We start from the raw sequence: 11,964 nt of genomic DNA on the forward strand, positions 1-11,964 counted from the left end.
TAAGAGATTCTGGGAAAATGTGAGATGACTCAGCAGAGGAAAGGGGTTTCCCACCTGCACTGTGTATAGTGCAGGTGGAGCGCTGCTGACTTCAACTGAGGATATTGTAGTGCGGTGAAAGGAATATTTGGAGAAATTATTTAATCTGACTGATACATCTGCTATTTAGGAAGCATAGTCTGGGGACGAGAGGGACGACTAGTCCATCACTGGGGGTGAGGTCACTTAAGCAGATAAACGTGACAGTCGCAAAAAAATGTTGAGACATTTTTTAGAGTATGTTTGAGAACAAAAATTTCCTTTGGAGACAAGAACATTTACATTCTAGATCTCCAAAAAACTGTTTTAAAACACATGAAAAAAAGGTCTCTTTTGTTGCGTTAAATCATTATTGTGGAAAGTACAAATTAAGTAAAAAGGTTACTGTTGATTAAAATGTGTTAATTTACAGATTAATGATTAATCTCATAAATCATGACGCACTGCTTTATAAGTATCGGTATCTGTATTGTATCTGCAATATTGGCAATGCACTTGGTATCGATACAGCACTAGCAGGCGATCCTGAGGCGACCTCTAAAAAGGGAGCCGCTGAAAGAACAGATTGCCCTTTAATATTGCCTGATTAAATGATTGCCTGCAAAATGTTCAGTCTTTACACGTTAAAATAAAAATATCATGAATCATATGACGAATATTTGCGTTATTAGCGTTATTGCGTTCTATCCATATTTACATTTAAGTTTTTTTTTCTTTTTTGAGTTTGAGGTCTTTTGTAGTCAGGCTTTTTTCTGGTCCTCTGTGCAGCTGGTGGGGTCCTCCTACGCCACACAACAAGCGACGCTGTCAGGCATGCTGTAGACAGGCTAGAGGTGAGTTTACAGAGACCGGAGATAAACTGATGATAAACTGCCGCAGGAAGACTTTCCTCTGATTTGTGGGAGCATGTGGAGCCGCCTCGTCCTCCAGGCTCTGCTCGGCCAGCCTGCCGCCAGGAGCTTCTCTCTGACTGCTGCTCAGGTCGGTGTTTCCAGGGGCTCTGCGCTCTCCTGCACTACCGCAAATCTCTGTGCTCTAGCCCGCACATTACATCCACTGTGCTAAAGCACAGAGATTTGTAGTCTCTACCAGGTTGTTTAGATTTTGTATAACAAAGTTGGCACCAACTACTTTTAGTTAGCTTATAATAAACTGGGTTGAGACATACCAATAAAATGAATGCAATTTTATACAGAAATCCCACACTAAGACTCTCATAGAGGTTTAAGTCTGAAGTGCTATTGTGGTAGAGGCAATTAAATTATCCAGAAACCTGCTTCTAGATCCGTCATCTATGCTCCAAGGAGCATAGATGCTCCAAGGAGCATCTAAACACCCACCTACGTGCCTTGAATGTACTTTATTTTTGAGAAAGCCAATGACAGTAGGGGCTAGAGATTTAGCATAATGCCCATTAATACGCGTGTCTTTCTTCTGCACTATTTTCAGGTAGATCTTTGATGGGTAGAAGGTTAATTTCTTGTTGTTAAAAATATTTACATAAAAATATCCTCAGGATGTACAAATTACAGTTATTATCAGTTGGCTCAGTTATTTTGTGGATGGATGTGACGATTGGAAGGTTGGTGGTTGATGTAAGGAGCTTGGAAAGAAAAGCATCTGGACTTCTTAAAGTTTCTTGAAGTCCAGACGCTTTTCTTTCCAAGTTCTTTAGACTATGATGACCTGGATGACTGAGAACCTTCACAGTCATGTTGGAGGTTGATCCTTGGCTCCTCTAATCTTCATGTTGAAGTATCATTGGGCAAGATACTGAACCCCAGATTGCCCCTCATGCATCCACTGCACTGTGAGTGTGTGAATGTTAAGTTAAAAGCACATTAGCACAGGGGGGAAAAACCCTTGTTTGAATGTTTGTTTGTAAAAAGTGCTTACCTGAGGGATAAAGCAATATATATGTATGATATATATGTATGTATAACAACCTTAATAACATTCTCAGTACATGAAATTAATGATTTGAAGTATCACAGAAGCTAGAGTCCACTTTCAAAATGTGTAAAGTCACGTGTGGTTGCTTGATGTTTCTGCAGAACACAGTCGTGGTGGAGCGATGGTGGCAAGTGCCCTTGTCCAAAGTAGGGAGTCCACCGAGGCTTCACCCTCGAAGACACAGAATCTACAAGCTGGTCGAGGATACCAAGCATGCTCCTAAGGAGAAAATGGAGCTCATCCTGACTCAGACGGTACCAAGTGAGTATCACAAGGAAGTTTAAACTAGTAACGATGTGTTTTCTAAAATTCTTTGTAATATGAAAACATCTTTTTGTTTTGTTTTTTTTGTGACAGAGCTCGGCGGGCGAGGAGACACCGTGTTTGTAAGAAAGTCTGTTGGACGAAACAAGCTGCTGCCTCAAGGCCTCGCAGTGTATCCATCACCAGAGAACAAAGAGATGTTTGCAGAAGAGCTACGTGTGTGTACTCCATTTATATTCCATCATATATTTCAAATGTATTAAAGAGCAGTACTCAATATCACCTTTGTTGGTTTTTGTTTACACAGCTTTTGCGTGAGGGGAAAGCAGGAGACAGAATCCAAACCCGCACAGGACAACTGGTAAGTTTCATGTCAGGCGCTTTTGCTCAGTACAACAAATAGTTTTAAAACCAAGATTTTAACAGGGGTTTCTTTCTGTTTTCAGACTGTGGAGCTCCTGAAATGCTCCAAGCTAAAGATAAACAGAATGCCCTCCGAGGAGTTTCAGCTCAATAAAGAAGTAGTCTGCAGACAGTTTGCTAAGAAGGTGTGATGCCTTTCAGTTTTTATCCATGTTTCTAATTAATTCTGTTAACCAGATAAGATACTCATATTGCTTTTGTTCCCGTAGTTGGGGATAGTGGTGCCACCTCATGCACTGAATCTTCCATTTGAACCTATTAAGGATGTAGGTGACTACTGGTGCGATGTCACGGTAAGATAAACTATATCAGTGCATCTCGTGGGCAACCTTTTGCACCAAGTGTAGCTTCGTACTGTGTCTTTGCAGCAGAAAGAAGTTGTAGTTACTCCATGTAAGCTCCATGCTGCAAAAAACAATTGTTTTCCTATTATTCTTATAATAAATAAACCCTTAGTTATGCATTATTTATTTTTTGGACTGCTGTTTTACCAGATAACATAGAAACATGAGCAGTGTGTTATTTCTTTCAGGTTAATGGCTTGGATACTGTTCGCGTTCCCATATCTCTGTTCCCATACGAGGATCCGTCTGCAAGCTCTCAGCGGCAGTTGAAAGCCCAAAAGCGGCAGCAGGCAGCTGCAGCTGATTCAGAAGCTGCTGATGAGGAGGGCGCTGTTTTAAAGGCAGTTTCTGACGCAGCGGCAGAGGCCGAGGCTGGTGAAGAGCCTGCAGGATCCACTGCCGCAGCTACACAGACAACGGCAGACACAACAGCACCACCAAGTGGAAGCCTGAAAAAAGATTAAAGGACTCAAAATGCAGATGATGTTTGGCTGTAATGCACATGTGTGCGTAGCAACAGCTGTCTGTGTGTCTATTAAAATTGCTCAGTGTCACATTCTGATTATTTTGAACAGTGTTAAAATAGCCGTCCATCTTGTACTGCTTATCTGGGTCCTGGTTGTCGGGGCAGCAGTCAGATACCAACGCTCCTCCCTCTCCCCATCCACTTCCCAGGGACACTGAGTGGTTCCCAAACCAGCTAGAGGCATAATCTCTCTCCGGTGTGTCCTATGTGTGACACAGGGTCGCCTCCTACCCAGGAGGAAGTATACTGGCAGTGTGGAGGTGTAGCGTCTCCACTATAGAGTCCTCCCGAATGACCAGGCTCCTTAAAGCTGAGAGTCCACACACTTTAAAGCACAATGTTTATAGCAGTTTTTAAAATCAGTTTTCAGGATGAGAATAAATAACACAAAACTGGTAAAGAGCCATCAGGATCAGCAGCTACACAGGAAACCTTTGAGTGGGAAAGTTTGTTTTACTGTATGCAGCATGAGTATTATTGTGATAGTAGCAATAATGAAAACTGCCCATAGACATACAAAGTGTAAGCAGTCAGGAAAATCAAAAGTTTATTGATCAATTTTAACTCGACAATGCACAAAAGTAAATGGTAAACCAAAAACCAACAAATTATTCCGAGGAATGCTGTTTAATGTCATGTTAGTGGAGTGCCAATACAGTTGTGTGGTTTGCAAGTCGTTGCATGAGATTTGCTGAAATCAAAGCTCTGCAATTTATTTTCCCGTCTCGGCGTAAGGATATACGAGCAGCCTGTCGGCTTCTTTCTTCTGCTCGTGTTTAGAATTTAGCTGTAGTATTTGAGGCAGATCAGATTGTGTAATTGTTTCTGATAAGTTGTTTTCTGATAAGAGTTCACATTTAAAGTTTGACAACGCAAGATGTATGAAATGTATTGCATTTAGAGGAAATCTGGCTCAGGTTTGAACACTTCTGCTGTCGGGACAAAGAACAGAGGACTCGTGGAGGCTTGACTATTGCTTTGGTAAAGACAAAATGTAGTTACATAGAGTCTGGAGATATAAAAAGCATATTTTTACTGCTTTCCATCTGAGAAAGTTGAACAAATCACTAAATTTCCCCCCCAAAATTTGATGTTTAAAAAGAAGAAGAAAAAAATACATATAAAATGTTTAAAAAATGAATGTAATCTCCATTTTTAAGGTGGGTGTTTTGCTTTTAGCACCGCCCGCCAGATGCTGCTACCATGTTAAAAATCATATTGATTTAGAGTCTTCAATGTTTCCTCAGAGCAAGAAGACAATGACGTTCATGTTTGGTTCTCTGGTCTTTTTCAGTTTTCCAGTGGGAGAGAATGAAACGCACATTAAAAAAATAAGAAAAATAAAACTTTTACAAACAAAAGTAGGTATCAGTTATATAATAGCAAACTTCTTATTACTAATGAGCAACTGCAGCAAGTACATGTTTATCAGAAAACAGTCGATCCTGTGTGCAGATATGTAACACGTCACAGCTTTCCAGTGACTCCAGCTTGTTTAAAATGAATAACATCCAGATTTCATTAATAACTTGCATCATTCCCAGAGAACCAAACCTTTGTTTCTGTAGATCACAAAGAAGTACAACATGAACAGGAAGCATAAACATTCAAAGGAAAAACATTTAGAATAATGGCCACTTCAGAGTCACTTTACATCTGTTCTGCCAATGACTGAGCAAAAGTACCTTAAAAATACTGTTACATAAGTATAGTGCCTCTATTTAATATAAATGACAGTGAATGGGGAGTGTAGCGGTTGTGGCTGGATCTTAGATATAAGAATAACACCTGGTCAAACAACAGAACTACTGAATATTAACAGGTCAACACAAATACAGGATGGAGGGCAGGAAGGAAAATCTGTATCCAGACTGTATGCTTACTGTTTCTAAACATGTTTCCTCTTTGTGGAAGTATATTTGGAAAGCTCTACTCTAATTTCTGTATGTCACCACAGTCCACAGTCATGATGTTTAGAAGCCATATTTGGCCTGGGTCTGTCGGCGGGTTAACCTGTTTTCTGCCCAGTTGTTTTTCAGCTCCAGCTCACGTTCCTTTGCCTGTGAAACGACAGGGAAAGTAAGAAATATTGTTTATTTGAACAGATTTCCAATAAGAAGACAAGAGATGCAGCTACGGTGAGCTAAACCATGTGGGATCAGTAAAGTATGCAAACCTCTCTTCCCTCTCTTGTCAGACTACAAGAGAGGGAACACCTGTGCATAACAAAGCTAACACTAGCATTCTGGCAGAGATAAGGGCAACTATTTAGCTTTTCCTAATCCTTTGTGCAGGCTTCTTTCTTGCAGCTTATTGTGCTAATCACTGGCACACTGCAGCTGACAACTAGACTTTAGGATAGCTCTGTACAAACAGGCCACCAAGCAGAAGTATTACGTGTCTACACATGCCGCACAGAGTGCAGATTTCCACTCACTTTCAAAACAAGCAGAAAAATCATCTGTGACGTTGGACTGCAGCTACAAAGTCTTGAATTAAATTTACATCATACAAATGCACAATGCGTGTTTTAGCAGCACCCACCTGGTGGATGAGATAAGTTATCTGATGCTTGCGTCGCTGCTGTCCTGTAGGTTGTTCTCCTCTTTTCTGTGGAAAGGTAAAGAAAAGCGGGTGTTACAAAAAATTAAAGAAAATATTCCATCTTAAAATTATGCTGTGCATCAACATTTTAGTGAGAGGAACATAGGACAATCTGTTGCAAAAACAAAAGAGGAAGCGAGCCGATCGGGTCACCTTGCTAAAAGACTGCCGATGCTGCTTCTCTTCGGTCATGCTCTTGGTCATCCACTGCTGGTTGCCGCTCAGCTGGTCGTCGCCTTTGATCTCCAGAAACTTCACCTCCTCTTTGCCCCTGTTTCTTTTCCCCTGCAGCCGCATGAACTGCAGGACAAAGAAAATACCGGTTAACCAAAACCTTTTCTTAATTAACAGCCTCTAGTTGAGGACAAAACAATGATAACACCATAGAGCACAGGTACAAAAATCAGTCTGTGTAAATAATAGAATTTGCTCTGATAACAAATAAGAAAAATGAGGCACACAAGTAGCATAGTTCTTACCGCTTCATCATCAAACATGGCTGAGTTGCCGGGCTCTTCAGCCTCTGCTATTCCCGGGTTGGGATCTTGGTAATATGGCTCATTGTAGTATCCCTGTTCAAGCAAAAAGACATAGGATAACAATATAATTCATTCATGTTAGCTACATTGTGACTCTTGTAATTGAGAGTCTGACACAGCATTCATACTTTAAAAGATATCTTTATCTTAACTGGAAAACACTGAAATGCAGGCATGTCTGAACTAACATGATTTATGACTTATTAGGAAAAGCTGGCATCATCTAATTGAACATGACGACTCAAGTTAACAGCATGAATCTGATACATATGTACAGTATAAAGTCATTATTACCGGAGGAAAAGCCTCTGGGCCCGCTATGGGTTGTTCATATTCATTATATTGACCTCCCCATGCGCCACTTGTCTCATGTTTTCCCCCAAAGTCGAGAGGGGCATCCGACTGCCCCGGTTCATCAGGAGCTGCAAAAGGAAGGGGCTCTGCAAGGGCTCCTGGCTCAGGGTCCAAGCTGGGGACGACTGCAGGTAGAGGTTGAGAGCTCTCGCCTAGAGAAAAGTAGTTCTGTGGGGTTATGTCCTCTTCATTATCCTGGTCATCTGAAGCTATCTGTCTAGCCAGCTGGAGGGCAGCTGACTTTGCTGCAGCTTTGATGGCGGAGGGAGACGCACTAGAACCAAGACCATGTGCAGGGGTTCCAGGTTTGGGTGCTTTCGGTTCTTGCCGTTTAGTTAGCGAATGAGGGATCAGAGGTCTGTCCGTCTCCTTCACTGTCAGGTTTTTGGGTTGTGGCAGAATGGAGGACAAGCCTGTACCTGCACCCTGACAGAGAAAGGAGATATGGGTTGAAAGAGAGAGGAAATGGCAGCTACATCATAGGAGAATGTTGTTACACTATGAAATCTGAGGAAAATAAGATATTCTTTGTCACTGGTTCCTACTTTGTTTTTATTTAATTTAAACCTCAATCAAAGAAAGAAACAATGAGAAGAGTGAAGTGGCAGACCTACATCTAAGCTAGAAACCATATAACGTGTATTTACATGCGAACCACTGTGCAAGCCAGGTTAATCTGCAGTATTTTATAACAAATAAGCATTTAGAGTTTGTGTACACAAGCCTATAACATGTTTACGAGCTCATTACACTGAGGTAACATTTTATTCAAGAAACAGCATAGGGACCTTTCCCCAACACCAACATTGGTGCCTCACTGGTATATATGCATGTTGAACTATATCAATGCCTGTTTTGTATTTTTACTATTTACTACCATTTTATCTAATTCAGAAATACGTTTATTCCACATTCCCAAGGTTGATTGTGTTCATCTGGATGAGAGTTTTCAATGGGAGAAACATTTCGTCACTCATCCAAGTGACTTCTTCAGTCTCAGCTGACTGCAGGTTTACTCAACCTTACAAACAGTACATCTGCACAATAACAAACCAGCCGACTGAATGAACAATGGACTGTGAGGTCAATTCCTTGATCGTTAATATGCAAATTGTCATGACCATTGACCAAAAAACCACTGATCAATGGCCATGAGTACTGCAGTCAGCTGAAACTGAAGGAGTCACTTGGATGAGTGACGAAAGGTTTCTCCCATTGAAAACGCTCATCCAGATGAACACAATCAACCTTTTGGGAATGTGGAATAAACTTCACATAACTGCATGTGTCTGATTTCCTTACCTGATTTTGTAGTTTCTTCGTTGCTGGTTCGTCATCATCTGAGTCTGACTATGAACAACAGGGTTACAGATGATGAATTAAAACCTTATTTTATGCAAGAGGTATGAGCAAACAGCTTGAAGTAGCTCAGTACTCACATCCTGCCTCTGGATCTGCGGCACGGTGATCTTGACGGGCTCTGTCCGTTTCCTTGGCTTGGGTAGGCTGGAGAATAAGCTTCCTTTAGATGGCTGAGGATCTGGATCATCGGCTGATGAGCTATCCTCTACTGCAGTGCTCAATGCTGTCTTCTTGGCTGGCCCTTCGGTCCCTCCTGCCGATACCGTTTTTTTAGGAGCAGGCAGGTGTGAGAAGAGCCCTCCTGCGCTGGGTTTGCTCTCCGGCACGGCAGAGGTTTCCTCTGAGTCACTCTCATCACTGCTGCCATAGGCGACTAAAGACATGTTTGCTAATGTTATTAAAGATGAGCAATCTGCAGAAACTCGTGGACATGGATAACCTCTTCTCCTTGATGATCGCAAGAAGCCGTACTCACACTGGCTTATCCGACGAACTGACTTCTGTTAAAAGGTAAGGGAATCTCTGATCGCTAAAGCTGCGATGATAACGACATGAAGCCGAGCGAAGCTGTAGTAGAATATAGCGCAGGGAGTTAAAAGGGGTCGCCGCAATGAAACGACTGACTCAAAGCTCTGTCCAAGTTCGCAATGCTAGCCAGTGTTAGCTAGGCCACCGCAACAAACGATATCAGCTAGCTGACCGCTGTGTTCCAGAAAAAAAAGCAGCTCTCCTTAAAAGTGCTATTATAAATAAAGCAGCAGCTATGTTGTTTCACACCACAATGCGCAACTTTGCTGTGTTGTTTCGCCAACAAAATAAGCTCGTTTAGTCCCTTGGCTCCATCAAAACATTCGCCTCTATCGTTCGTGATCGAAAATGCGACAACTGCGCAGCTTTTTGCGCAACACTCTTCTTCTTCTCCTCCTACTCCTCTTTCTTCTTCTTCTTCCTCATGTTTAACGGCGGTTGGCAACCAACGTAAAGGAGCATTACCGCCTCCTACTGTTCCGTAGTATGGGTCAGACAGTGAGCTTACAATCTGTATCCAAAAAACAACACAAAACCAAAAAAAAAAGACCCTACAGTCTTTCATAAACACCTATATCCTTCAGAAACCCCACCAGTTCTCTCACCTGTGCCCTACTGCCCTCCAACACACTCTTCAGATTAAATTCCCCAATTCCCCGCTCCTTCAATCTATTCTGCAGAACTTTCCTCTCCACATCATAACCCTTGCACCGCAGTATTACATGCTCTTCCACTTCTCCGCTTCATTAATCACATTTTAAACAACTTCAGATCACTGTCGCCCCATATGGCTCGAATAGGGAAACAATATGATTTCGAAGCACATCTATACTTTTGATTATCAGGACTGTACCGACAACTGGCGTCAACCTTTAAAATATATATATATTTTTTGCTTTAGATTTGTAGTAAACTGTTCTGCTTCAGTAATTTAAATGTATACATAATTAGAGCAGCAAAATTATACAGACATCATAAAAAGTGAAGACTTGAGCATTTATACATGTTGTCCTCTTTTACTCTTGCCCTTCTGAAGAAAATGCCAAAACAGTCTTTAAACAATAATGCTGAAAAAAAGAAAGAAAAGAAAATCAGTGACCTCAGACAAGATTCATGGGTGTAGAGAAGGATGATAGACAGGGGGCTAGTGTGACAGAGGAAGACAGAGAGAGATAGAGGCGACCCTCAAAAGGGAGCAACCAAAACAAGACAAAGAAGAACAAGCCACAGTAATGTGTCTGTGAAGGTTCTCAGTCATCCAGGTCATCGTAGTCAAAGGAGCTTGCACAGAAAAGCGTCTGGACTTCTTTAAGTTACTTGAAGACGTTTCACCTCTCATCCGAGAAGCTTCTTCAGTTCTAAGGTCAAATGGTGGAGAGTCCCTAGTGGGAGTATCCCCCCACAGAGGGACAAAAGGACCCCCTGATGATCCTCTAATCACCTGAGCCAAGGTGTGAAACTGGGTGTGGGTCCCAATCAGCCAGAGTTTCGGGTGAGTTCATTGTGAAACCTGGCCCCACCTTATCATGCGAAGGTGATAAGGTGGATCTCCCACTAGGTTTATATCTGGGACTCTCCACCATTTGACCTTAGACCTGAAGAAGCTTCTCGGATGAGAGGTGAAACGTCTTCAAGTAACTTAAAGAAGTCCAGACGCTTTTCTTTGCAAGCTCCTTTGACAAGCCACAGTAATGTTATCGTTTAGGGACGACCGTGGCTCAGGGGGTTGGGAAGCGTATCTGTAACTGGAAGGTCGCCGGTTCGATCCCCGGGCTCTCTGTCCTGGTTGTTGTGTCCTTGGGCAAGACACTTCACCTACCGCCTACTGGTGAGGGGCCGATGGCGCAATATGGCATCCTCGCTTCTGTCAGTCTGCCCCAGGGCAGCTGTGGCTACAACTGTAGCTTGCCTCCACCAGTGTGTGAATGTGAGAGTGACTGAATAGTGGCATTGTAAAACACTTTGGGTGCCTTGAAAAGTGCTATATAAATCCATTGTTATTTAATTCAATTTTATTCATGAACTGACACTTCATGACAATAGCATGAACTACAGGAAAAACTAGGCAAAAGCTCATGAAATGCAGTATATTCATATTAACACACCTGAAGTAAAAATAGGTGAGTGGAGGAGAAATGCTCAATGTGCAGCCTCTCCAGCTCCAGGGTTATCCTGTTTTTTTCTTCTCATCATTGTCATTGTCTACCCACGCACATCACAAAATTGCAGCAAACTGTGTACATAATAATATTCACATCATCAAATGGGCGATTAATTGAATGTCATGTGGTGTGGTCTAAGCCTATCAAAGAACCGGATGAGAAATATCATGTTAGCTAGAAGTCAGAAACAGGATTTAAACCTTTAAGCTTCAATTAAAATGTGACAGTGGAGCTGTCTGCTTGTTGAAGTAACTGAAAGAGTTTTTCTCCTCCTTTATATAATTGATTTGTGGCCATTAATGGAAGATTTTGTAGGTTTCCATGAGTGGATTGTGAAATGAGAATCGATGATTAATCTTTGATGAGTGTGTCAACCTTTACCAGACAGCCTGCTGGGCTCATACTTTTGCACTACAGGAACTTTAGTCATATTAAATTTGAACACTGTGGTATGTTCACAGGACTTTAATCTCTCTTTACATTTTTTGGTTAATCCAAGATGTGCTGTAGTATGAACCACAGTTGTGCTGAATAAGACCTTCACAGGATCACCAGTGTGACCACCAAGGCCAGCATTACACAAGTGTGAGATAAACATCTGCCATCAACGATGATAAGATTGCACAGGCTCTTGGTCTTACCCAGTGGAAGGATTTGAGAGAAACTGTATTAAGTAATTATTTTAACTAGTTTAGAATTTAGAGCCTGTTGGAGTGCCTGTGTTATCTAATTTAGCAAAAGTTTGTAAAATTTCCTGGTTACTTTAAGCCTTTGTTAAAGCCCACTTGTTAAAAATCACAGTCCTAGTGGGTGTGTTGTTTTTCGAAAGCCAAAACCTCCTTGGTGGACAATTGAAAATGTCAATA

General features: G+C 41.7%; 2 protein-coding genes across 2 annotated transcripts; one reads left to right on the plus strand and one right to left on the minus strand.

Moving 5' to 3' along the window:
- The first annotated feature begins 818 nt into the window (after positions 1 to 818).
- On the plus strand, positions 819 to 3,577 carry mrpl9 (mitochondrial ribosomal protein L9). Its single transcript, XM_080862826.1, has 7 exons — positions 819 to 1,020; positions 2,094 to 2,253; positions 2,350 to 2,474; positions 2,564 to 2,617; positions 2,703 to 2,804; positions 2,889 to 2,972; positions 3,212 to 3,577. The coding sequence occupies exons 1-7, from the start codon at positions 946 to 948 to the stop codon at positions 3,485 to 3,487; spliced, it is 876 nt and encodes a 291-aa protein (XP_080718952.1). The 5' UTR covers positions 819 to 945; the 3' UTR covers positions 3,488 to 3,577.
- A 497-nt stretch (positions 3,578 to 4,074) lies between these two features.
- On the minus strand, positions 4,075 to 9,787 carry prcc (proline rich mitotic checkpoint control factor). Its single transcript, XM_080862825.1, has 7 exons — positions 8,486 to 9,787; positions 8,349 to 8,396; positions 6,987 to 7,472; positions 6,633 to 6,725; positions 6,307 to 6,453; positions 6,094 to 6,159; positions 4,075 to 5,609 (listed from the first exon to the last, which is right to left on the minus strand). The coding sequence occupies exons 1-7, from the start codon at positions 8,789 to 8,791 to the stop codon at positions 5,523 to 5,525; spliced, it is 1,233 nt and encodes a 410-aa protein (XP_080718951.1). The 5' UTR covers positions 8,792 to 9,787; the 3' UTR covers positions 4,075 to 5,522.
- Between the last annotated feature and the right edge of the window lie 2,177 nt (positions 9,788 to 11,964).

The sequence above is a fragment of the Rhamphochromis sp. 'chilingali' genome (assembly GCF_963969265.1).
Source record: "Rhamphochromis sp. 'chilingali' genome assembly, chromosome: 17".
Classification (NCBI taxonomy): Eukaryota; Metazoa; Chordata; class Actinopteri; order Cichliformes; family Cichlidae; genus Rhamphochromis; species Rhamphochromis sp. 'chilingali'.

Bases quoted from the DNA above. Each gene is read 5' to 3' on its own strand.
- mrpl9 (XM_080862826.1), top strand. From the start codon at position 946: ATGTGGAGCCGCCTCGTCCTCCAGGCTCTGCTCGGCCAGCCTGCCGCC. The intron at 1,021-2,093 runs GTCGGTGTTTCC...ATGTTTCTGCAG, and splicing joins TCTCTCTGACTGCTGCTCAG to AACACAGTCGTGGTGGAGCG. The intron at 2,254-2,349 runs GTGAGTATCACA...TTTTTGTGACAG, and splicing joins CCTGACTCAGACGGTACCAA to AGCTCGGCGGGCGAGGAGAC.
- prcc (XM_080862825.1), bottom strand. From the start codon at position 8,791: ATGTCTTTAGTCGCCTATGGCAGCAGTGATGAGAGTGACTCAGAGGAA. The intron at 8,397-8,485 runs GTGAGTACTGAG...TGTTGTTCATAG, and splicing joins CGCAGATCCAGAGGCAGGAT to TCAGACTCAGATGATGACGA. The intron at 6,454-6,632 runs GTAAGAACTATG...TTTGTCCTGCAG, and splicing joins CCATGTTTGATGATGAAGCG to TTCATGCGGCTGCAGGGGAA.